The sequence below is a fragment of the Giraffa tippelskirchi genome, chromosome 3 (genome assembly GCF_054371585.1).
Source record: "Giraffa tippelskirchi isolate mGirTip1 chromosome 3, T2T-mGirTip1v1.2.pri, whole genome shotgun sequence".
Lineage (NCBI taxonomy): Eukaryota > Metazoa > Chordata > Mammalia > Artiodactyla > Giraffidae > Giraffa > Giraffa tippelskirchi.
In genome coordinates, this window is record NC_137277.1 from 167,787,347 (window position 1) to 167,814,783 (window position 27,437).

The 27,437-nt window shown below is 39.2% G+C and overlaps 1 protein-coding gene across 2 annotated transcripts in view; it reads right to left on the bottom strand.

Moving 5' to 3' along the window:
* Positions 1–5,464: 5,464 nt before the first annotated feature.
* Positions 5,465–27,437, bottom strand: part of PAX3 (paired box 3) — a 96,608-nt gene continuing 74,635 nt past the window's right edge. For both annotated transcript variants that reach the window (XM_081579281.1, XM_081579282.1), the window contains exons 7-9: positions 26,326–26,540; positions 7,197–7,443; positions 5,465–6,700 (exon numbers count right to left, since the gene is read on the bottom strand). In XM_081579281.1, coding sequence (XP_081435407.1) covers positions 6,666–6,700; positions 7,197–7,443; positions 26,326–26,540 — 497 coding nt within the window. In that variant the 3' untranslated portion in view covers positions 5,465–6,665. The remainder of the gene's footprint in view (positions 6,701–7,196; positions 7,444–26,325; positions 26,541–27,437) is intronic.

Sequence of the window (27,437 nt, forward strand, 5' to 3'; positions counted from 1 at the left end):
TGTATCTCTGAAATCTCTAGGCAGAGATGTCATCTCTTCTCTCATGTGCAGTGGATCCCATTTCAGTTCTCGTCCCCAGCACCAAAAGGCAGCTTTCCAAAATGATCTTTCCAACAATGTATGTCTGGTTGTATTTCCCCCTACTTTAAAATACTACCTTGTGTAAAATAGCTATTTTACAGGGAGCTTGCACAGGGAGCTCAGCTTGGTGCACTGTGATGACCTGGGGGGGGGAGGTTAAAGAGGGAGGGGAGATAAATATACATACGGCGATTTACTTCATTGCACAGCAAAAACTAACACACTGTAAAACAATTATACCTCATTTAAAAAAAAAAAATCTTAGTCTAGCAGTCTCATAGGTACTAAGGTGGAAGCTCTTACAATGGACTTCAAGGCCCTGCAAGACTTAGCCTCTTCCATCCTCTCCAGCAGCCTTTACACCACTCTTTCCTAACTGGCGATGCTGCAAATCCCCCTAAAAGACCAGTCCAGTCTCCAGTCCACTCAGTCCCCGTGCATGAGCCACCAAGCACAGCTGAACAAAGTCGTCCTGCCCTCTCCTGGGTGCTCAAGGTTGCTACACATCCTTTCTGTGTCCCATGACAGGTCCCTCACTGCTCCACTGAGGCTGTTTTAAATGTTTGCCTCCTCCCACTGTGCTCAGCTTCAGGGAACACAGAAGCAGCAGAGGTGAACTCCTGCAACTTCATAGTCTCCTCATCCACCCACCGATATGTCTATATTCTTCCTTACTTTCCTTATTTAAGTAGAAAGTGTTTTAAAAGGTGCTCTTTGTCCTAACTGATTCCATTCCTACTATAATTCATACACCCTTGAGATGGAGATCCTTCTTCAGAAGATCACGTTGGGATAGTTTGAGACACTCTTTATTTATTTACTCAACAGGCAGGCACTGAGTACTCATTTGGGGACACATGTGGGACTAGGTACTTGGGTACCTATCAGAAATACCAAGGAATGGGTCTATGAAAAAGATAGAACTAGCTTATATCACTGGCATTTGGCAAGAACCCTAAATCAAGTTCTTTATTCCTATCTTCTCGTATATCATCTAACACTGATTGAAGATCCATGAGTACTTGTCCAAGGCCAAGGCTTGTCCAAGGCCTCTGGATCTCCTTGCATAAATATTGCCACTTGTCACTTGTTGATGTTTGATGCCAGCTCTTACTCCTAGGTGATGCTAGTGGTAAAGAACTTGCTTGCCAATGTAGAAGACCCAAAAGATGCACATTGTATCTCTGGGTCAGAAAGATTCCCTGGAGGAACTCTCTCCAGTATTCTTGCCCGGGGAATCCCATGGGCAGAGGAACCTGGTGGGCTACAGCCTATAGGGTCAAAAGAATCTGGCACAACTGAAGCAACTTAACATGCTCCTTACTCATAAATGATTAAACACCAAAAAAACAGATTCTCAGAATGGTTGAGGCCCAAATCTTCACCTCCAAAATGGATTTCCTTCCAAAGATATCTCGGTTCTGGTTCCACACAGCAGTTATATAGTTTGAGGAGTGATTCATCCATGGCATGTCCACACAAAGGGTATTAGTTAATCCATCCAGCCCCCATTTAAGTCTCTTTCTAAATTCACAACGAGTTCAGTTCAGTACACTCGCTCAGTCATGTCCGAATCTTTGCGACCCCATGAATCGCAGCACACCAGGCCTCCCTGTCCATCACCAACTCCCGGAGTTTACCCAAATCTATATCCATCGAGTCGGCGATGCCATCCAACCATCTCATCCTCTGTCGTCCCCTTCTCCCCCTGCCCCCAATCCTTCCCAGCATTAGGATCTTTTCCAATGAGTCAACTCTTCGCATGAGGTAGCCAAAGTATTGGAGTTTCAGCTTCAACATCAGTCCTTCCAATGAACACCCAGGATTGATCTCCTTTAGGATGGACTGGTTGGATCTCCTTGCAGTCCAAGGGACTCTCAAGAGTCTTCTCCAACAACACAGTTCAAAAGCATCAATTCTTCGGCACTCAGTTTTCTTCACAGTCCAACTCTCACATCCATACATGATCACTGGAAAAACCATAGCCTTGACTAGATGGACCTTTGTTGGCAAAATAATGTCTCTGCTTTTAAATATGCTATCTAGGTTGGTCATAACCTTCCTTCCAAGGAGTAAGCGTCTCTTAATTTCATGGCTGCAATCACCATCAGCAGTGATTTTGGAGCCCCAAAAAATAAAGTCTGACACTGTTTCCACTGTTTCCCCATCTATTTCCCATGAAGTGATGGGACCAGATGCCATGATCTTAGTTTTCTGAACGTTGAGCTTTAAGTGACCTGGTCAATTACACTGGTTCTGAATGCCAACACTAATGAAGATCCCTTCTAACAAAGGATGTTCTCCAAATATCTGTGTGTGTGAATATGCATTTTCAAATTGGGCTGATTAAAAGCCTAAAGCAATATGTTTGTTTCCATCGCTGGTGCAAAATGTGTCAGTTTCTAGGAAAACTGCTGTCAAGGAATGACTCAGCAGTTAACATTCATACTCCACTATTTAATAATTTTAAGCTCTAAATTTGTTTTTACATTTAAGGTTTTTAGATCAAAGTGTATAACTACATGGACAAAGGGGAAGCCCTTCACACAAAGTCAAGTTTGAACTCAGTTGAATGCTGAGAGTTCAAAGTCCTGAGGGCTGCCTGTCCCACAGGGTAAGAGTAGGGACCCAAACTAGGGTTAGGACTAGGGGAAGTCAGAGCCCCAATACCCTGGAGATGGATTAGATAACAAAAGAAGTCAGGGAAAAATGATCTATAGAGACTTTCAACATAAGAAATACAAGCAGAGTAACAGATCTCAGAGACATGTAGAAATAAGAGAAGGGCATAAAGAAGTATCAAAAAGAGGTATGAGCCACATATGGCAAGTTCTGAGATCAGGAGGGAAGGGAAAGTGATATGTAAGATCAGTTTCTATTGAGTAATCCCACGGCCTGGTAGCGTTTCTCTCGTGTGTTGGGAGTGAATGATTTTTCCTTCAAATACTTTGTTTTCAACTTGAGTTTGGCATGAGGATAGGTTGACATAATGAAGTGAGTACCGCAAGCAGGATTTGCAGAGATATAGTAATAGAGTTCCACCACCAGATTGAATGGAAGTCAAAGTCTGCTTCTGCTGTTTCTGATCGTGTGTGACCTCATTGAAACTAGTGAACAATTTTGGACCTCAGTCTGTTTATCTATAAATTGGGGATTATAATGGGCATCTCACAGGATTTTGTGAAGATTAAGCTAGATTACAAGAGTAGGCATTCAGTAAGGATTACCTTCCTCTCCTTGTATTATTTTTGGAATAATTGTCAAAAAAGGGGAAACATATTGACTCGGAAGGATGAGTGTCCGTGCTTAAAAGACCTTAAGGCATTTAAACAATTTGGACATTTTTATCTACAGCACTGTGAGTCCTTGGAGTTTTTAACAATGAGCTCAGGTACTTTGTTCTCAGGTGGCGCTAGTGGTAAAGAACCTGCCTGTTAATGCAGGAGATACAAGAGACATGGGTTCGATCCCTGGGTCAGGAAGATTTCCTGGAGAAGGAAATGGCAACCTTCTCCAGTATTCCTGCCTGGAGAATCCCATGGACAATGGAGACTAGTGGGCTGCAGTCAGACATGACTGAAGCAAGTTAGCACACAGGCAGGTGCTTTTAGATCAGTGCTGAACAACAGAACTTCCTATGATGGCAGGGATGTTCTTTATCACTGCCCAACATGAGAGCTTCTGGCCACACGTGGCCCTTGCACACTGGGGATGTGGCTAGTGCCACTGGAATTTGAATATTATTTACTTTCAATTACTTGTTTAAATAGCCATACATGGTTAGTTGTAGCTTCCCTGGTGACTCAGATGTAAAGAATCTGCCTGCAAAGCATGAGACCAAATTTGATGGTATTCCTTTATTATAAGGTTCTCTCACACCAGTCTGGCCTTGGGGAAGCAGAGAGCGTGAGTTGAAGCTCACAGGCTCTGAAGTTGGACTGCACGGGTTTACATCCCAGCTCTGCCATTGGGTGATCTTACCTAAAAGAAGAATGCTAATAACATCACCTGCCTCAAATAAGATGTTGGGAGGAATAAACACAAGTCAATAGAAGTAAGAGCTTCAAAGAGTATTATGATCATTTCCCCAATAAAGAGTCTTCATGCTTTACTACAGCCATGTATTTGCTTCTCTGTCTCACCCACAAGGTTATAATTACTGCTGTAACACCAAGGCCAAGTTCATGCCGGGCCCATTTAGACTCTCATTAAATAAGTGTTTAAATAAAGTGTTGAAGGAACAGAGAGAGGGAAAAGAAGAGGAAAGGGAGGAGGGAGAACAGCAGAAGAGGAGGAAGGGAGGGAGGGAAAAAGAATGAGTAAAATAGGCAGTAAGGCTTTTTCATGAAGAGTAAAGCAAGCTTCCAAAACAGAAGAACAAAATATGAGAGCTTTCAATAAAAATCTCAATGGACATGACTGCTGGCAATAAAGATGGAATGACATTCTCTGAGGGAAAACACGCTTCCAAGTGACTATGAAGGGAGCTGATAGCTCTGAGAGAACCAGGGGGATAGGAAGCTGGCCTCGAAGGGATTGTCTACGAATAGATTCCACATCTATTAAAATACAAACTTCAGTCCTTAAAAGTATTTTCAACCAAGCTTCATCAAGAAAACACAAGTGTGGGTTGTGTAACCTTATATGTCCATGTGATAGTCTAATCCAGGGGTCCCTAACCCCCAGACCAGGCTGCCTGGTGGGAGGTGAGTGGCAGACTAGCGAGTGAAGCTTTTCTGTATTATAGCCACTCCCCATGGCTCACATGACTGTCTAAGTTCCACCTCCTGTCAGATCAGTGATGGCATTAGATTCTCATAGGAGCTTGGACCCAACTGTGAACTGAGCATCCAAGGGATCTAGGTTGTGCGCTCCTTAAGAGAATCATCCCAAAACCATGCCCTCTGCCTACCCGGCCTGTGGAAAAACTGTCTTCCATGAAACCAATCCCTGATGCCAAAAATGGTGGGGACTGCTGGCTTAATCTAAAAGGCATTAGATTAGAAGTGAAGCATAAGCTTTGATGGTTCCACATTTCCACGTTGTTATTAATACTGCATTCACCAGTTCCCCCCAAAAATCAGTGTTGGGCAAGTTTTCATAACTGTTTATTCATTATAAATAGTAAATATTTACTGCACTTTTTTACAGGAAAGACATTTTTACAACACATTGTTGTTGGTTGAGGCTGCAACACGAAGATAGCTCTTCTCTCGATCCATCATCCCCTAAGACCAACGTAGAAACTAAACTCAGTACTATGTCTAGTCTCACTAACTCACTACATCATAGTTCTTAACTCTAAAAGGAATGTATTTGTGCCTACCTCATTCATGGTTCCAAGAATAGAAAGAAATAAATAACACTGCCTTCCACCGTCCTGTTCCTCTGAACACCTCAAAAAACAAATTTATTGACATTCTAAAATGTCACCACACAAACATATGTAAACCTCAGTTCCTATCACCTTTCCATACTGGATATTATTGTATAATTTAAAAGTACATGAGAGCCAACATGAACATCGGTATTGCTGCCCTGCCTTTCACAGAAAAGAGAAGAATGTAAACGTAGTCATTTAAAAAGGATTATTCTCGAACATGTTCTCTCATCAAAAGGAGCAAGCCGGGTGTTGGTTGTCCAGCAAATGGCAAACATCACTGCATTCTACCACAATGAATCATGGGCTGCGAAAAATAAAGCACCTGCAAAAATAGAATTCTGCTTCTGTTTCTAGGGCCCTGGCCTTTGCCAAAGCATCCGTGAGGTACACAGTATTGCACTCTGATAAGCAGCTGTGGGAATGCGCACCACTTCTTCACCCCACCCCCCACCCCCACCCCAGGTTGGCTTCTGAATGAAAATAAACTGGGCAAATGTCACACACCTCTTCCACACTGAGAAAGAAAACAAGCTTTCCTCCTAGATTCTCCCCGGCATCCTGTTAGCAAGACGTATCCACCCAGGACGTGTATTGACAATCGAATTACAGATGAGGGTAAGATAACAAATAATTTATTGGGGAGGTCCTTTACATCTAGTCTAACTTCCTAAAAACGGTGGCACTTATTTTTATATCCATTTCCAGTGTGTCAAAGACTCCTCCGTTCCTGCTTCATGGAGCGAGCAGTTTTAAAGTTGTAGAAGTGTCAGCATCGGACGTCAAACTTGTTCTACTTTCTTCTCCGACTATATTTTCAGAACGTTCTGCTTCCCCAAACCAGTTGAAATAAATCACACACACACACACACACACACACACACACAAATGGAATGTTTTAGCTCCTTGATCATCTGCACTAGAGTTGGGATATTTGATATGTAGCCATGTTAAATCATTGCCTTAAAATGTTGCATTTGTCTTTTATTGTTCTGGATCTTCCTTTTCTCCACTGCTTTTGTTCGACACGTTCAAAAGAATTTGAAACCAACTACTGGAGAAAGAAAATCAATCATTCTCCTTTGTCTCCTGTCGAGACTGCCCCCCCAAGAGGGTAATTTTTTTTTTTTCTGAGAAGATTCTTCATGTCTAGGCTGTGGAGACCGGAAACAGGGCCAGTTTACGCTCCAAGTGGACAGTTCACTTATGCGATATCTGGCTTGAGATAATGAAAGGCACCTGTAAGGAAACACACGCAGCTTTTCAGGTCAGGCTGGGACAATTCACAGCAAGGGGCAAAATCAGCTACAGGCTGACAATGTCATATTTAATACCGGGGTATCAAAGGATCGAGACTAATATTTTTATTCCTGAGACAAGTTTGACAGAACTCTGTGTCCTGCGGATTATACCCCATATGATCCTTGAGCTGACCTCATTAAGAACATGTGTTTCTAATGCCAGGGGTTATTTCGTTTGAGCCAACACTTGTGTTTTACCTAGTGGCAATCAGCTTTCACGTCTCAGCAATTAATAACCACAAGAGGTTGTTGACATCAGTTAAGAAAATAATTATACAAGGAAGCCCTTGCTGGAACAACCAGCTGGCTTTGCCACAAAATTGATACCGGGATGGAAGGCTTAATCATGTTGGCAGCTCCCCTTTCTCCAGGAAGAGTTAAAAAGTGTTTCACTGTTCCAGGAATAATCACTCCCTAGAAAGTCCAAGGCTTACTTTGTCCATACTGCCCATATTGATAGCCCGTGACAGGGTCCATACTGTAGCCCGTGGTGCTATAAGTGGGTGGACAGTAAGACTGAGAGGTCGGCAGACTGTCCAAGCTCTTCATATGGTCTAGTCTCTGACTGCAGCTGGCCGACACCGTGGTGGTAGGTTCCAGGCCCCCAGTGAGAGGCGAGAGCGCGTAGTCAGTCTGGGGTTGGTGGGGTACCCCGCCGTGGTTGGTCAGAAGTCCCATTACCTAAAATAAACAGGCAGATGAGGAAGAAGTGAGAATGCAGGGAGGACCAGACTCTAGCCTGTAGCTGAAGGGATAACTGCAAAAGGCCAAGTTTGATTTCTTTGGAAATCTGCTGTGAGAGGGCCATCCCGAAGAGAGTAACCTCAATTCAAAGTGGCAGAGCTATTACATCATGCCCAGTGATAACATCAGACTGCAGTTTCAGAAAGAAGGAGAGAGGGTGGGAGAGAGGGGACACCATGCCCCTAGTGATAAGATCAGGCTGGAAATTCAAGGAAGGAGGGACACAGGGACAGAAGGATGGAAGGAGGGAGAAACTGTAACTGTTTATTTTGAATAATGTTTAACCATGTTACAACTGGGAGTGTCACGTGTCATTTTAAACAGGCATTTGCTTATCTTTTTTTTAAGTGACATGAATCTAAATCAAATTCTTTTTGTGTATTTTGAGATCTCTGTCTTTTTTCATAGAGTTCCCTCTCAAGAAAATTACTCTCCCTATGTCGGCCATCCTTCAGTAGTTAGAAATAAAGTACTCCTTCTCTGACATTCCCTTGTGTTTTCCCCATCCTCTTACTGTGCAATTAGTACTTGGTTACCTACTTTGAACTGTGAGTGTTCTGAGAGGCGTGAACTACTGATTCTTATATTCTCAGCCCCTAACAGAGTTCTTAGCACTTATCAGGCAAATGATTCTTCAAATAACTTCTTCCATTACCTAATCCTTTCATTTCTTTTCCAAACTAACATTTTCATAAGAAGTCAAAAAAAAAAAAAAAAGCCTGAAATGCAAACATACTATAAGAAGTCCGTTTGGCTTTTTAAATAACCCTGGAGAGCAAGCAAACTTTTAAAAAAACAAAACTGTAATAACAGAACAACTTTCTGATTAGCACGGTGACGAGTTTCACAAACTCAGGCTCGCTGACCCTTACAACACCCTGTGATGGAAGCAAGTGGATAATTAATTTTGCAGCTGGAAAACTGCCACCCAAGAGAGGAAGTGATTTTTCTCAACTTCGTACAAGTAGGTGGCAGGGCTCAAAAAGCAATCGCAGAAGAAATAGACTGCTGGGTAAAGAGCTTCACCTGCTCACAAAATATTTCAGTGCAGGGGCCCACCACAGCACAATACTTCCATCCTAGTCCCATTGTATTTTAGGAAGTCTGAAGCACATGGAGATGAGAATGCACAAATAAAAGCAAGATGAGAGGGCAGTAATGGAACTCAACCTTGACTGGAGGCCTCTGTTACCCACTAAGGTAATTCAGGCCACAGAATCCTGGATGGAGGTGCACCAGTGAGGCAGGAGGGAGGGGTGGATCTTGCATTCCAGAAAGCTTCCTAAATTAGATTCCAAAACCAGTGAGGCCACAATCCCCTTTGGGAAGGGTTTGCATAATCCTCATAGCTCAACAAAATCTTCTTGAAACAAAGCTTTAAACTGATCCATCTTCAATTAGCCCCAAAAGACCAAAAAGGGGGGGATGGGGTAAGAAAACAAAAGAGAATCTGTTCACCACCTTCTATGGATTACTCTTTCTTCCTCCATTTTAACAAGTCATGATCCTCCTCACCTCCCCCTTCCCCACACACCCAAGTCTCTGTTCTCCATTTCCTTGTCTCCCTTCACTTGAGTTCTTGTGTAAGATGTGTGAGCGGATATGGAAAGGGGGGCCAGTGTAGGGCAAGCAACACAGTTGTTCCCAAATTTTAAAAGACATTCCAAGGGATCTAAATTTTCTTGAGCTTGAGATTTTTCAAAATCTCTAAATTATATTCAAAAAAATAATTAATGTTTAATTAATAAATAATAAATTTATAATTAATAAAAAATGTTTCAGAGCATAGTTCTGTTTTCTCGGGCATTAGGGAAAATGAGAGTTACAAAGTAAAGTAAGAATCAATAGGATTCCCAGCTCTAGGAGGATGAAAGTCCCCAGAACTTGGGCTCTCATATAATGCTATTTATAGTAAGTTGATTACTTCATTTTCTCATTTAAAAAAACCTAAACATAATGCAAAATGCATTTATTTCCTGAATGTTCTTCCACCTATACTTTTTTTTTTTTGCCTTTCTTTGAGCTCTTGTAGGTGATTTTATGGTATATGTTAGGAAAATTTGTAAAAATTAGTTGATATACTAATTTATTAAATATTTTCTTTCAGCCCAAATTAATAATGTCTATTAGAAGAAAAAAGTCTTTAAAATAGAAGTTGCTCAGTACCGAACACACTCCTTTCAAATCAGGAGTACCTCTCTATATACCAGCCTAATGGACAAGATTGGATAAGGAAAATAAAAATATTAAAAATGTACCATTTTGGGGAACCCTCCTACACTGTTGATGGTGATGTAAACTGGTACAGCCACAATGGAGAACAGTATGGAGACTCCTTAAAAAAACAGCAATCCCACTCCTGGACATATATCCAGAGAAAACCATAGTTCAAGAAGATTCATGCACTCCAATGTTCATCGCAGCACTATTTACAATAGCCAAGATATGGAAGTAACCTACATGTGCATGGACAGATGAACAGATAAAGAAAATGTGGTACATATATACAAAGGAATATTACTCAACCGTTAAAAAGAATGAAATAATGCCATTTGCAGCAACATGGATAGACCTGGAGACTATCATACTAAGTGAAGTAAGTCAGAGAAAGACGAGTATCAGATGATATGAAGAATCTTAAAAAATGATATAGTGAACTTATTTACAAAATAGAAATAGACTTACAGACTTAGAGAATGAACTTACAGTTACTAGAAGGGAAGTGTGGGCAGGGAGGGATAGACTGAAAGTTTGGGATTGATATGTACACACTGCTATATTTAAAATATATAACCAACACAGACCTGCTGTATATAGATCAATACACTGTAATAACCTAAATAGGAAAAGAATTTTAAAAAGAATAAATATAGCTATAGGTATACCTGAATAATTTTGCTATACATCTGAAACTAACACATTGTTAATCAACTACACCCCAATAAAAAATAAAAAAATTTTTTAAAGTATGACATTTTTAATAAAGGGGATTTTAACACAGGGTACAAATATTTTACTGTGTAAATAATCTGTGCTAAATTTTTTTCAAAAAGCACTTAGGAAAAGCAACTTTGTAACTCTATCAAATCAGAGAAGAAAAATACGCAGTGTTACTGGATAAAAAAGAAGTATATTTTTAATAGTGTTCTTCATGAAGCTACTACTTGAAATTCTGTTAATGGTATATCACTTTAAGGAAGAAATGGAATACTCTATGTACCATTACAGTTGAAGAGTAAAAGCAGAATTTTATTCAAAACATGCCCACTCTCCCATGAGCTATATGTACATTTTTGTGATAAACTTTTTTAATCCTCTGCCATATATTTCTTGTTTGTAAAACTTTGAAGTCAGCAATAACTTTGTCCATGGGGGAAAATACATAAAGACACTAAAAGAGAAGAAATGAGTCCTTCCGATAAGCAAAATTCAGCTTATGCTCTTTATGTAGCAACTTTTTGCAGTTGCTGAATTAGAAAATACCTTAGGACAGGAAGACCTTGAAACATTATCTATTGATGGATCGAGAAGATACGGTACTATCTCCAAAGCCGTATTCTAGGGCAAGAGAGAGAGCTCCTTAAAGGTGCCAGGGCACAGAATCCTGAAGACATCCTGGGTCCTGATCCAATCAGGAGGAGCGGCTGCTGTGTGAATGGAACAAGAAGGATGCTTGTTAGGTCTTCCTGTAACTATTACCAATGTCACACACCGGAAGCTAGTGACACCTCCTATATCAGCAGCTGCCCTTAGCTCAGCAGCCAAATATTGCAGAGGCTAAGGTGAGGAAATAAAGAGGACCAGAGACCCATTATCCCTTTGACTTCCCTGAGCAAGCCCAAGAGACAGATAGTCTCCCATGAGTTTTCATTTCCACCGAGATAGTCACATATTGTAACCATGACTTCTTTCTCAGGAATTGTATAAGGATAGAGAAAGAAGCACTAATACGACCCTACATTTGCTCTGAAATGGAAGCTAATGAATGATGGTAACTAACACAATTAATTTCAATGTTTCATGCTGAGAAAACATTGTGAGATGTATATACATCATTGTGAGAGGTATTTACACCATTTTAATAACTTCTTATTTAAAAATCAAAAAGGAAATCTGTGTTAGGAAAGAAAAATAACTATATCAATACAAAATGTATTACTTTCCCCTAACATAATTTAAAACCTCAAGTCTCTATGGAAGGGTCCCATTACACTTTTATGTACGTTTCTTTGCAAGCAATTTTGCTATTCCATGTGGTTCAAGGGAAGCTATGGAAATTTCTTTTTGCTGCACAAAGTTGGTAAACGAACTTCTTAGAACTCCCCCAATATGGTCACAGAATGTCTTCCAGTCATATTTTAAAGAATATTGTCAGGATCTCTTTTCATATATGCTTTTCCTGCAGCGAATTGTAATTCAAAGCCTAAAATAAAATCTTCACTGGTTGCAAAGTGGGTTTTTTTCCTCATAAGCTATCAGTAAGCTATTTCTAGTACAGGCCATTTTTGCCCAATTTTATTTTTTAATTTGAGATAGGAGAAACACAATTGCCTGGTTTTCACAAATAATTTCAAAGGGAAAAATAAACTCAGAGCTACTTGTTCTGTCAACTGAACACCAGTCATATTCTTATTAAATGTCAGATAAGTCCAGGAACTGCAATGAACAAGCAAATTATTCCTTTTATAAAGATATCCGTCTGTCTCCTTGGGAAGGGAGATAGGAGGAGGATTTTTTTTTTTAACTTTTAGTTGAGTACAACTCTAAGGTGAAGCATCTAAAAAAATCTATTAAATATATTGGTAAATATTCCCCAGATGTCATTTCTAAATTGTTTTATGGACAACCTTTAAAAATAAATTCAAACCTTAGAATTTTGAACCGGGACTTCTGCCGGTTCCTTAGTCATTCCCATTATTAGAGGCTTTTTTGAAGATCCTTTTAAACTCATTCTCAAGTTTCAGAATTCCAAATAGGTTGTTTATATCTTGATTGGAAGATTATATGGTTCAGGAAAAACTAACTTCACAATTGCTTCATGCCATATTTCTTGAATTAATTTTCCTATTGTAAGATTAAATATAAAAGATAAAAAAACTATGAGCCAAATTAAGATTTACATTTAAAACAATGTGTCTGGAAAATATTTGTCTTGGCTTACGTGTTATGATTTTGCCATCAGTTAGAAGTGCTTAGAGCTTATCAGAAATCTAAAATGATTTAGCATATTATGGGATACGTCTAGGCACTTCTTTTATTCCTTAGCAAGAATCCTGGTTCATGTCTTTATTTTCTTTTTTGCTCTTAAGTAATCAGATGCTCTTCTGATTTAACATTTACTAATACACATTTAGTTGCATTTTAGAAAACCACTGTGAGTTACAGCTTTGTATGATACAAAGAGGTTTTTTATTTAATAGCTTCTACACTTTTCTTAAAAATCTAATGATTTTTAACTTTTAAAATCTGGATATAGTTTATTTCCAGAACCAAACAAAAAATCCAAATGTTTATGCAAGTGTATTTTTCAATACGGGTGCTACTGAAGTTATCTGATGGTTAAATTTCAGCAACTGTATTTTTAAGGCTATACCTAAACCTAAACTTGAACTATAACAGCGGAGACTTTCCTGAAAATGTTGTCTTCAGATTCAAATGCCTTAGGAATTATCCTGCAGTTGATTAGCATCTAAATAATTAGATTTTTTTGCCCTCTCTGTTTGAAAGCTGTAAGAAGGAAGTTGCCTTAAGGCAGAAGTTTCTCTTAAGGTAAGGATGGTGACCTTCTCACCCACCCAGAGTTAGGGAAAGGCATGGCTGACCTCTGCCTAACCAGAAAGAAAACCAGTGCATGTAAAATGTCCAGCCAAATACATACTTATTGCGTTGGCCCAAAAGTTTGCTCGGGTCTTTCGGTAAGCTTAAAAACCCAAACAGAAAAACTCGAATGAAATTTTTGGCCAACTCAATATTTTTCTTTAATGTTAATCCTTAGCTAACATTTTTAAGTAGCTCTGTTTCATGCATGATGAAAAAGTATGAGTACCAGACAAGCGTGGTTCATATGGTGCATACATTTCCAAGATTTATTTGAAAATAGCACTGTAAGTACTGTATAAGCTAAACTTTTAAGTGTTACATGTGCTTTAATCTCCAACTCTGTGACCAGTTACAGAATGATTTTTACTTTATCAGTTCTTTAGAATATCTCTTTCTTAATAGATCTAAACTGTCAAATGGATAGCAACAGAGACTTCTTTAGACACTGATGACTAAAATATAAATCTAGGCAGAAAATTAACATAGAAATGGCTTGCAAGAGACATATATACATATACACATACATATAGAGTGTATTTCTAGACAAGGATAGACAGTCATATCGTGTCCATCTATTATCAATAAAATAAAGCCCATTAAGAAAAAGCTCATTTCACCTAAATGAACACTTATGGTTAATACAATTGGTATTTGACTATGTTAGACCCACCATGGGCTGTAATAAAATTCTCATATGTTTTAATTCATTTACGCATGCCTGCATTTAATATGCTTTGTGACCATGTCTACAATTAATATGATTTATGAGAAAAGAACATGTGTGATATTGGGGGGGTGGGGAGGGAGGGTGTAGCATACACATTTTTTCTTCTATGAATGAAAAATACAGCAAAACAGCTCAAGGAAAATTGTGGGCTGTTAGCATATTAAGATGGACTGACAGAGCCCTGAGTAAACTTGAGGGAGTTAATGATATCCTCTTATCTGACCCTGACACATTTGCAGCATGTAATTTACAGAAGCTCTGTCCAGGGAATCTTGACAAATGCTCCTAAGGATGTCAGGGCAATGTTCCATTCTAATGTAAAACACATGTGGGTCAGATACCCTCATTCATCACTTAGCACAGAGAGTCTCCAACTCTTTCTGGGAGGAATGACATTACCTGCTGTTAACTCTTCTCCTTTCAGGAAATTTCTCACCACCACAGTAGCCCTCTGAAGAGTAAGTACTCAAACCTATCACTGTTTCAAAAACCTGTCTAAAAAACATGACTGTGGAAAATCAAGCATATATCTTGGTTTAATTTCATGACTACTTCTGGACACGTTTGCTAAATATTAACTGACCTTTTGAGACCTAAAAAACCAAATAAAGACAGGGAGAAGCTCTACACCTGGGCATTCCACAGTCCTTCAATGAAATGGTGTTTAAAATTCTAATTGCCTATAAACTATGCCTGCACTCAAGGACATGCAGGGCTGATTCACCCTAATAAACACTCGTAAACACATCTTACTGAATCCTAACTGGCCAGTTCTGTTTGAGATTCATATACAACCTTACAATAACCTAGCATCCACATTACCTTTTAGAAAGAAGGGCCTCAACACTGCCCCCTCTGAAGCCGAAGAAAGCTCGGTTATACTGCATCTCCACTACCCCCACAAACTTGGAAGACAGACGTTCCAGGCTACTAAGGGAGGAAAAAGCTGCCCAGCTCAACAACGAAATTTCTTCTTTCTTCCAGACCATGTGTGATGTAGGCAAATATTTTTGTGGTTGCCTGGAGCTCGTGTCATAAGACTCCGTCTACTAAATGCCTGAAGACTACAGAAAAGGACCTTCCTACCCTTCTCTTCCTGTGAAGGAAGATATGTCCTCAGGATAGAGAAAAAAGCCAACTGAAAAGATCAAGTGATACTGATTTAACAAGCAGTTATCTACAAGCTTCTAATAATAGAAACTATTTCCATTAACCATGGGAAACCAGAGCACAGCCTCACAAAAGTCTGAGAATGAACTTCCCTTCAGGAAGAGTTTTCTGGCCTGTTTCACAGGTTTTTGTGTTAAGGCAGAATAAACTTTCATTTAAAACACTTGTAAACTTGTAACAACTGTATATATATGGAACAACATCTGAGAATGCAGTCTTCTAAGAACCAGAAGCTACTATTCCAGGAAGCTAAAATCCTACCTACTTTAATTCTCCCATCTTCACAATGCCAGAGACACTGGACCAATTAAGACATGGTGATGCTTTTTCACCTCTAAACTTATTTGTGTCCTTGATCATAACAGGCAGGGGCTATGTCTCCTATTGCCCAGGCAACCTGAGGTAGCTGGCAAGATTCAGAGCCCATGTACATAGATAGTTCTTTTATCTACAGAAATGAACTCTGCTCCTGTAGATCCTGACAAAATAGAATCTTTGTAATTTAGTGATAAAAAGAATACTCCCCAGTCAGTTAACTCAGAATTATTTAAGGTTGTCCCTTACTTTCTAAAACCTTTCTATTGTACCTGTTGTTTTAGCTAACTTTCTCCTTTGCTGTTGAGAGAGAAGTATGGTTCATCAGATTCTCCTGCCTTTGAGGTATCTAGTATCACATAAGCAGAACCACTGATTTTTTTAAAATGAGTTCATGTCACTATTGCTTGCTTGCTAAGTCACTTCAGTAGTATCCAACTCTTTGCAACCCTATGGACTGTAGCCCACCAGGCTCCTCTATTCATGGGAGTCTCAAGGCAAGAATACTGGAGTGGATTGCCATTTCCTTCTCCAGGGGTTCTTTCCCACCCAGGGATTGAACTTGCGTCTCTTGGGTCTCCTACATTGGCAGGCAGGTTCTTTACCACTAGCGCCACCTGGGAATGTCAGTATTCCATTGCAATAAATCAAAATTAGAATAAGAATAGGAAACAACCCTGTCCCATTTCTACTCTTAGCCCCATGTAATGAAGGATGGTTGCCTCTTGTTTTCATTATAGTACACACTCAGTCACTGAGTCATGTCCAACTCTTTGAGACCCCATGGACTATAGCCTGCCAGGCTCATCTGTCCATGGAATTCCTGACAAGAATACTGGAGTGGGTTGCCATTTCCTCCTCCTGGGGATCCTCCCAACCCAGCAATCGAATCCACATCTTCTGTGTCTCCTGCATTGGCAGGCGGATTCTTTACTACTGAGCCACCTGGGAAGCCACAGGTGATCTGAATTACTCAAACAAAACCAATTTTTGTACAATGTATTTTGGGGCAGTATCATATCCCAGGTATATTAATTACAATGACTGCATTCTGAATGGACACCACTATGAGTCCTTGGGTCTTTAAAATGTCTAAGCAGAATAACTGAAAATACCCCAGTTACCAAGAAACTGCTTTTCCTTTGATGGTATTCAGCTTCCACATTTGCCTTCATCAGAGACAAACAAAAGTATGTTTTTTTGTCATAGGCCCACATGATTTTTTTTTTTAATTAAACAATAATGAAAGCTCTATTGCAACAAACAGTATTATCTCTTTACCAAAATGCATTTAGTTCTTTTAAGTACCATGTTTCTCAGCATAGCTCTATAGGGTGATTCTTTTTCAATACCTTCCAAGTTTAACAAGAGAATGGAACAGAAGATGAGATAGTTTAAGCAGCTTGCCCCCAAGACACACAGCTAGTAACTGGCTGTCAAGTATTGAAATCTAGTGCTTTTAACTTTGAGTTCCTGCTTAGATCAATGAGTTACACCCACATGGCCATCAATTCACTAAACAGGAATTCTCTGTTTTTACTCCTTTCCATACCTATTGATATTATTAAGCAGTTTATGGCTTCTTTTCTAAAATTACCCCTTTTCCCCCTAAGCTCACCTAGAGAGGATGACAATGTATTCAAGCAGAAGATAATATCAGACATTAACAAAAGAAACATCCACTAGTGAAAAAATGTAAAGAACAATTCTAGAAATGGACAAATCATGAGTTGGGTCTCTACTCTCCACTGCTTTCATTCAGCACTTCCTAGAAAATGTTCCTCAAAATTTAGTAGTCTGATACTCAACAAAAGGGATCCATAATCAAATTAGAGAATGCCAAGTTAAACATGTTTTTATACTGCAAGATTTGTCAGAGCCTTTAGTAGGCTAATATGCACTGGGACTCTGAAAGATAAAGGGATATAATTTGAAATATTTACCAGATTTTTGATTCAAAATCTTCTTTCCCCAAACCACCATTCCACAGAGCCCACTTTGGGAACAGGCCTTTATTATGAGACACTGTTTGGTTTCTAGGTATTCAAAGATGATTACAACCTAGTATCATGCTTCTAGAAGCTCATGGTCCAAGGGGGGATGGATATATTATAATACAGTGTGGTATGTGTTTTAACAAGGTATAAACATACTACTGTGGCATCAACAGAGACTAAAGAAATTCTGCCTAGAAGCATCACAAAAGGGTTGACATTGAACTAGAAATTTTCCCGTGGAATTGTACATATAGAGGGTCATTTCTTTTGAGGATTTTTACACTTCATCTTAGCCAAAAGGCCAAGAAGTGATACAGAGTGTTTCTTTAATCTATAACTATCTAATCAGATTTTCTAATGCAAGCAGTGCAAAATGAGACATCTGTATTTTATGGAGGGAGGGAGGGGGGAAAGATGGTTATTTCTTTAAATAATGCCCGCATCCTTCATTAGTTTGGTGCTGAGGACTGCCTGCCCAGTCCTCTCACAGCTAAGAAATATTCCCTACAAAAAAAAAAAAAAGAAATATTCCCTACAAAGTAGGAACAACTCTTTGATTCTACAAAATGCACTGTTTCAAAGGGTCTCCCAAATTTATCATCTTTTCCATTGATCAGTGGAGACAATGCGGTCACTAATCTCAGAAACTCTAGTTCACTGAACTCTAGCTAAATGTCAAGAGTAATTTTTAAATATTATACTACACATTGAAAAATATACACCTCTGATGAAACCCAGACTGTTTTGCAGAGACAGTTTCTTAAAAAAAAAAAGAAAAAACAACAAAAAATAGTACACAACTAATGACTGAATCCAGTCTTCTGCATCTGCAGTACAACACACACATTCAGCCTCTAATTGAATAAATATGCAAGTATTCAGATTTCTGTAGATATTGCTGTTTTGCGAATGCAGTAATAAATTAAAAGCTTTACATTGCATTCCAACCACATATAAAGGGTTGATTCAGACCACTGGCCTCACACTAGAATCCAGCAAGGCTTTCCTATGTTTTACTGATTACAAAGAAAAACTTTTTATTCTAGTAGCTTAGTTATAGACCAAGCAATCACACTCAATTTTTTCTCCTCAATGGCTAACGGAATTCAAATGGGCCTAAAAACCATGGGGCTGTTACATTTGATTTGTTCAATGTCAAGAGAAAGTAGCTGACAGAATTTCTATTTAAATCAATATAATTCACACACACACACACAAAATTTAATTCAGCAAGAAAGGTTTTCTTGTGGCTCATTTCAGTGACATGAGTTACGATTCAGTCATTGGAGGCTGCTGCTCCTTTCTTTTCTTAAAAAAGGAAATTTTGGCCAAGGACTTGTTTCTCTCACAATTCTTCAACTCTGTATAACTAACGCAAGAGGCTGTGGCTAGAACTGATATAAACCAGTGCTCTCCTCATACTCTTTAAGGGTAGCAACCACAGCCTTCAGAGAAAAACCAAAGGCACCATGTCAATTACAGCCCGCCTTGATTCAACAAATGGATTAGCAGCAATGTTTTCACCACCAAGCAGGACATCTTGAAAACCTAATATGGCAAAATGGAAACCTGCAAATGGTCAGCAGCTACTCTGGTGTAGCTGAAATGGGCTTATTGATGATCATAAACATCTTGGAGCCTTCATAAACACGTAAGGCTTCTGCACCTCATAAATTACTTTAGAAATGAAACAGAAAGAGGCTGAAGCTTCATAGAGGCTGCCACTTTCTCTCTCCAGGCTTTGTTTGACACCCAACCAATCTCTTTAATCAAAAGCGCTCTTTTCCGTCCACAGATGAATCTCTGGAAATTGTAAAAAAAAAAAAAAAAGAAAGAAAAGCAGAGCCTCTGTTGGGAAATGAGTTGGTGGCAGGCCACCTGCTTGCCTGCTTCTTTACGATGATAAAGGTAAGTTGAGGGCAGAGGATCTGCAAACTCGTGTGTGAAATGGACAGAACAAATGGCCTAGCATCAAGTAGCTTCTGGATGTGTGCCCAAAATGTCCAGAAAAATAGCTCTCCTGAAACAGGAGCTGCCACGAGGGTAAGTCTTACTGCTTTCACATGCATCAACAGTACAAAAGAAGGTCAAGGAATTGCCAGGCCACAATGAAAGGGATATTCTTTCTATAGGAAACAGAAGAGTATCCATCACAACCATTCTTAAGGACGGTACTCCACTCACATAACAAACTGATCTGTAGTAAACCCTTACACCTTCGATGGACACAGATCCTTCATCTTGCCTTGCAGCTAAGGAATTTGAGATAATTAGGAACACTGTGGTCCAAGAAATGACAAGCAAAATCAAAAGCAGTCTTGAGTTTGGTGTATACATATTAACACTTAAATGCGTCTCCCTAATAAGTTTCAGGATTAACAAATGTTTGTCAGAAGAAACTGTGCTGAGCAATTGAAATCTGATTTGAAATGGAACCACGACAGTCTAATACATATATGCATGAAATGGAGAAGCTGCCTAACAGGCGTAGCTGACACCAAATATGCAATTTACATACATTACACACTAATAATCTCAATTTTAATATTATTCTTTAAAAGCAACTGGATGGGTGGTGAAGTTAAAGGGTTCCTTTTGTAAAACGTGAATAAGAACAAAAGTTGATCCTGGCATCTTCTGCCATTAACCGCAATCTCGTTAGTATAAAGATCTATCTGCTCTTTCTTGGGTCTGTTTCAGAGACAGCATCTCATCCCCACAAAGCTGTGATGATTCAACCAGACTTAACAGAGGAATGGTCCATAAACTTGATGAGATCTGCAGACCTACTCTTTGTTCCTGAGGTGCTGAGTGGTGAGCAAACATTCAAGTATGTTGAAGCCTGGAACACAAATCTTTATGAGAATTTTTTTTCTTTCCTCAGTAGATTACCCATGAAATAGGACAGGTGTACTGGTTATTCAATTACATCTTACCCAAGACCTGGACAAAATTTGCAATGAGGTCTGTGAGCGTAGATCTTACCGTGGGGATTTATTAATAACAGTTAAACATTGTCTAAAACAAAACTTTTTTTGTAATTTAAGCCTATTTTCTTATTTTATCATTGGTTTCACTCATAAAACCAGAAACGAAAATCACTCCATCTGTTCTAAACATAAAATGTGTTCATAATAATCCAGATTTATACCAAATGTATTTTTAAGTATTGCTGAATTGAGAGAGTACTCAAAATTTATAGCCTCTGAGGTTGCAAAGAGGACTTCCTCTTTTTAAGGAAGAAAATGCTTAAAATGAACACAGCAAAGGCTCAGAAAGCTTCTTGGATATCAAATGGCTCCACAGGAAAAAAAAAATGTCAACGATATAAGAGTAAATGAATCAAAACCATATGGATCAAATTTTCCCTAAAATACACAGTTTGAAAAATTAAGGAGGAAAAGTGCTTGGCAAAATGTGTTTTAGGTTTTACCAAACCCAAAACATTTGAAGAATCATTTGCAATGGTTGATGAACTCTAAATGCAGCCAAGTTGGCCCATTTTTGTATACTACACAACAACAACAAAAAAGCTTCCTAGAAACCTGTAACCCACTGATACTGTATTTCACTCAAGAAATCATTAGAAGCTGTCACCAAAAACTGTGGAGTTTTGTAGGATTTGGGTCGGGGGTGGGGGTTTAAATGATATAAGTTTGTTCATTTTATTTGCCTTGTTTTGGAGGTTTGGCTATGTGTGTTTTGGAGGTGGGGGAGCAGTCAGGGTAGTATTTCTTGCAAAGGAAAGTTAATTAGAAGAACATGGGCCAAATGTTAATTAGTCTCACGTCCCAAGCATCTGGTTGTATTTCCTTGGCTCCATATTCCAAGTCGGCGTTCCTTTTTCTCTGCTGCACATGCAGGAAGGTGCTGGGAACATACCAGCTGGGCTTGGAGGGAAAATACATGGTCTCTATTTCCCTGTTTTCCTTCTGTGGTGTCCCCACACCAAGAAAACATAACTTTTCAAAAGAGGGCGCTACTGCAGTGTGTAGGAAGTTGAATGGTTTTCTTCTGGGGGGGGGGGTTGTCATTTGTTATAACAGCCTCATCTTCTAGAATAGTTATGTAGAAATTCAAAAACAGCAGGAAATTTCAAGGAAATTACCCTATTCTCCTTCCACCCAACACTGAGAATCTCAAGATGTCTTAACAAATCCAGCTTTGGAGGGAGCTTGAAGCCCAGTCCTTCATCTGTGAAGCCTTTCCATTCTCCCCACTGGAAAACCAAGTTGAATACCAGCCCTGGAGCCCATGGAAAACTTTCTACGACATCATGCCTCTTTGGCAAATTAAATGTGTAATTTGGTTTATTAAAGAACTAGTAAAACTGGAAGAGAGACTAACCTGGCGGTCCAGTGGTAAAGAATCTGCCATCCAATGCAGGGGACGTGGGTTTGATCACTGCTCAGGGAACTAAGATCCTGCACCATGGGGCAACTAACACCGCGAGCCATAACCAGAGAAGCCTGCACCCCACAACTGGAGAATCCCACGCACTGTAACTAGTGAAGCCCACACATCGCAACTAGGAAAGCCTGTGTGCCATAATGAAGACCCAGCACAGCCAAAAAAACCTGGAAGAGAGATAGACTTGGCTTTTACCTCTGCCAGTGACTCTGACTGTGTTGCACTAGCCTCAGCTTTTCCATAAATAAAATGGATAGAGTTATGGAGTCCCTCAGAATGAAATACACTTGCCAACGATTCAGTAATGCACAGACACTTTTAGCAACTTGAGGAAAGATATGACCAATGTCTCTAAAAGTTTTCATCAGGATTCTGAGATTCAGAATGCCACGCATGCTTGTCAATCTGTTGCTACTCTCATCTGACCAACTGGACAGTGACCTTTTCCTGAGTCACTGCTTCACACCCATCCCTTCTAAAGCTGAGAATTTCTCTGAGGAAAGCACTGAGGGCATCTAAGAAACACCCTTTGACTCATGGCTCTGATGCCAAGCCTTAAAAGAATCTTTGTCTGAGGGAGCAGATAGATATGTTAGAAACCCCAGAGGAAAATCAACTAAATCCCACACACAAACTGTAAGGAATAATTTGCTTATCATAAAGGTATCTATTAATTCCATTAACTGGAAAGTAGATTTCACAATAGTTCACACACATTCTAACGCATGATTTCCAAGTCTAAAGGGCAAATGATACATCAACATCAATGGCACTAGGAAAAAAATCAAATAAGATGCACAAATAAAATGGCATCTCCTAAAGAGATCTACAATGAACTGATCATAATGACTCAAAAAACTTTAGATCCAATTTCATTTAAATTAATAGATAAGAAAAGACCTATGATGAAGCGTAAAGGCAGGGAAAAGGCAAGATGGAAGCTTACATATTTTATAATATAGTACATACATACTATCTCAATTATATATGTATTTTTAAAGCATAACACCCAAAAAGAGCTGGAAGGCAAAATGCAAAAATATTAGCAGTGGCTGTCCAGAGGAATTTTTTTCCTCCAGAGAAAGGAAATCTTAAAAAAAAAAAAAATTTTTCCCATTTTCTACAATAACCATAAAGTACTTTTTATTACTAGGGGAAGTTAAAAGATTGATAAGAAAAATGCATAAAGCAAAAAAGCATGTAAAGTGTTCATTAGCAAAGAGTGTTAATTAACCCAAATCCAAAAGTTTAGAAAACTAGCTTCTATAAAATGATTTTAAAATATGAATAAAGCTCCCACCTTTATTTTTTTTTTAAATCTGTCTTCTCTCCACCCAACTGGGTGCTGTAAGTAATGAGGTTCTAGACGAGGAGCCAGGAATTCTGTCTAGTCCCAGCTCTCTCACTATCAGCGCTATGGCCACAAGTTCTCCGAGCCTCAGTTGATTTGTCTGCATATCAGACTTCCAGACAGAGATAGGAAGTGCAAGAGTTAGAGGAGAAGAGGAGAAATGGCAGTTGTAGGATTAGTTCCTTTAAGATTTTTTTTTTGATGTGGACTATTTTTAGTGGATTTGTTACAATATTGAATTTGTTACAATATTGCTTCTGTTTTGATTTTTTGGCCCCAAGGCACAGGGGATCCTGAGGCAACCAGGGATTAAAGTCGCACCTCCTGCATTGGAAGGCAGTCTTAACCACTACACCACCAGGGAAGTTCCCCATGTTTAATATTATATGATCCAGTATATTAATAAGCACTTCCCTATAACAAGCAAAAAGACTTGGCTATCACCATTCTTCACCCTTTTCTTTACATAACAGGTAAACCATCTGTTAAATGTGGACTCTTTTCTTCAATTTTCTTCACAATATTTTTTTAACTTTTTTATTGTAGTATAATTGTGTTACAATGTTGTGTTACTTTCTGCTGTACAACAAAGTGAATTGGCTCTATGGATACACATATCCCCTCCCTCTTGGACCTTTGGCCACACCCTGTGTCATGGTGGATCTAGTTCCCCAGCCAGGGATCAAACTCACACCCCCTAGCACTGGAAGGCAGAGTCTTAACCACTGGACTCCCAGGGAAATCCCTACGATATTTTTAATAAAGACAAACAACCAAAAACAGTGGACATATCCCTCTTTGCTTAAATAGAGGCATTCCTGAGAAGTGGTCAGTCTCAAAGGCTATAGAAATCTAAGTCCTAATTCCCAATTCTCCTAATGCTCCTGTTCCATCTATTTTGTAGATACATCTGGCAAGATGTTGATTCACTCAGCTTTTTCTCTCCAATTTTGCCTAAGGAAATAAGGAGGAACTTCATATTATTCATCTCTCTTCTAACTCACTAGAGATGCTCCAGTAACTAACACAAGTGGTGGTTTGAGGAGGAAATGTATGGTAGAAATGCAAAATATTCTGGATATCCGCAATATAATAAGTAAGGAGTTAACATAATGTATAACAGTACTGTAAAGAAACACAGGAAAAGTTGCCTGTGGAATTTTCCATTGCTTGATAATGGAATCATTCCTGCCCTACTGCCAACTCTAGAATCACAGCCAGTCTTCTTGAAATCAAGGACTAACAGTTTCAAAGTCAAGTGCTAGTACCTCCACTTAAATAACCCAGTATAATACACGTGTTATAACATACAAGAGTAGACATCTATAATACAAGACACTAGCAGCTTCAGTGTCTTGAGAATACAGATTCGTGTCATTTTTATTATACTCGACCACTGACAAATGCCAAGAGAATCCTAGGTCTCACCTTATAGAGTTGAAGTTTACTTTTATGCAAACTCTCAACCGAATCATGTTCACAAAAAGCTTTTCTGTGGCCCCAAACTACTTATGTTTTAAACTGCAGAGACAGCAACTACTTCTGATGTTACTTGTAAACTGTGGAAGAAGCTTCTGTGCTCTAAATGCAGGCCTTTAAACATGAATCTATTAATATAAGTTCATGATTTTCATGCAAAACCACATTCACAAATGCCAGTACTTGGAAATTAAGTCTATTAAAGTCCTGTAGGAAGCACGTCCATTGTTTTCATGTTGCTATTTTGCAGCCAAGGTTTAAAGCCACCTCTTAGTTTTTATCCCAGGATGTGCTATAGGAATCTATGAAACTTAATTACATTTACTCTTACAAAAAAGGATTTATGAACTTTTGCCTTTAGGCAGAAATGTTTATTTCATTGCCTTTGCTATTCATTCTTTTCAACTCAACGGCTTTGAACTTTTCAGCTGCTCAGAGTTATCACCGTTGTGCAGAGCCCAGGAACTCCACTCCCAAGACGCAAACCACAAGTTGAAGAAAACGAAGAAGGCAAAGATATATGAGTCCTTATTTTGGCCACCCTTTGTGCCATTAAAATCTCATTTTCTGCCTATTAGAATGCCCTCTTGGTGCTTAGGCAGTGGTGATAGTCAGTGATTAGTGTGTAATTGAGTATAATTGTCTTTTCACTTTTCATTTGTGTCATTCTGAGCTTCTCTCTGTTTTTCTAACCACCAAGAGGAAAAGGGGGGTTAAGAAAAGATAAAGCTGTTAAAACTCTCACTCTCAGCCCTGAAGAGATTCTTGATTGCAATTATAGATTGCAACCCCTTCCTGACATTTCTCCAAATTTAGCGGGCAGCTCTCCTTGCCACCTGGGCCAAGCGCTCTCTAATAAAATCAAGTGATCTGTATTTAAACAACTGCTAATAATGTCAACCCCAGACAGATGCCACATGTAGGAAATTTAACCAACCCTCTGACATGCAATTATCAAGGCAATTTATTAATATAATCTCTCAAGAAAAGCTCATAGTCCAATGCAAATTAGAAAAACAATTACAACATTCAAATTTCTATATATTCCCAAGGAGCAGTAATTCTCCTAATTTTTGCATTTACAACTCATTTATCCCAGAGTTCTGCAGCCATCAGATGGGTCATTCTCCACACACCTTGTTAACCTTCTCTCTGAAAATTATAGAAAAGCTGTGTTGTTTTCTTATTAAGCGTTCTTGCTCACAACCCTATCAGCTGACCAAATACCATTTTAAAAAATGTGTGTGAACTTCTTACCCCAAACCCAGAACTACTACGTGTGGACAACATGACGCCTTGACAACTAAGTATAAACAGAATATCTCCCTGATTATGATAAAAGTCGCTTGAATTTTAAGTCTAAGCTCTAACTTTTGATATAGCCTGTAAGAAGAGTGGAGAGAAAGAAAACCAGAAAACTGAAATCATGTGGCTTGTATAAAGAATACATTATGGTTTAAATTTGGCAATTCATTATATGACTGCCTCAGGGAATTGACTATTTGGTTCTGGTATACAGCAACTCGTCTGTCTGGAAACACGGGACTGACCTGAGGTGAAAGGCCATTGCCAATGGCGGGGTTCATGGGGTTGGAGGGCCCGGATGGAGGCACAAAGCTGTCTGTATAGCTGGAAAATCCATGCCTGGTGCTGGGGAGGCAGTAGGCAGAGCTGCTGTCCGGGTTGGAAGGAAGAGTGCTTTGGTGTACAGTGCTCGGAGGAAGCGGCTGAGGTCTGTGGACAGTACTGCTGGGGTCCGACACGGCTGCAAGGAAGAAGGATATCGGCCATAAATCTCCTTTGGAGGCCGGCAGAGAAGGTTCAGTGCAAAAGTTCGCAGTCACCGAGCCATCAGCATATCCACTGGTCAAATAAATGTAAATTTCATACTGCACTTCTTGATACGTAAGTATAGAACCACTCCTAACAAATAGAGCCACATCTCTTCCGCACATATGTACAAGTGCATAGTTTATTTATATACTTCCAAGGAACACTCAACCAGAACAGGAATTCAGAAATCACATTAACAGTGAGAACAAACCTGTATTAGCAGTGAATGTTACTAATCAACATAAAGATTAACCAATGTAAGAATTACGTCTTAAATTTCTTATCAAATAAAATTCCAAAACACCTAAAAGTTAGTGTGATAGTACAGTTTCAAATGCCCGCAATGCTATCTTTTGTAATCCAAAATAATTTAGTCTTCTTATTTATCCCATTCACCTCTATGCACTAACATTTTGTTGCTGTTGCTAAGCTATGTCTGACTCTTTGCAACCCTGTGGACTGTAGCCTGCCAGGCTCCTCTGTCCATGGGATTTCCCAGGCAAGAATACTGGAGTGGGTTGCCGCTTCCTTCTCCAGGGAATCTTCCTGACCCAGGGATCGAACCCACGTCTCCTGTGTGGCAGGCAGATTCTTTAGCACTGAGCCACCTAGGAAGCCCATGCTCTGACATAGAAGGACTTTATCAAAGTTTACCTACCCTCAATTCCTACCCCAGTGAGGAATCATCAGAACTTCAGTTAATTGCAGACTGGAGTACAAATGTAGAGGCTTTAACAAAGGAAAAACCAGTTGTGTGCTTATTTTGGGAAATTGTTTTGGTTCATTGTTTGGTTTTGTTTTAAAATCCTGAAACAATATTATATTACAA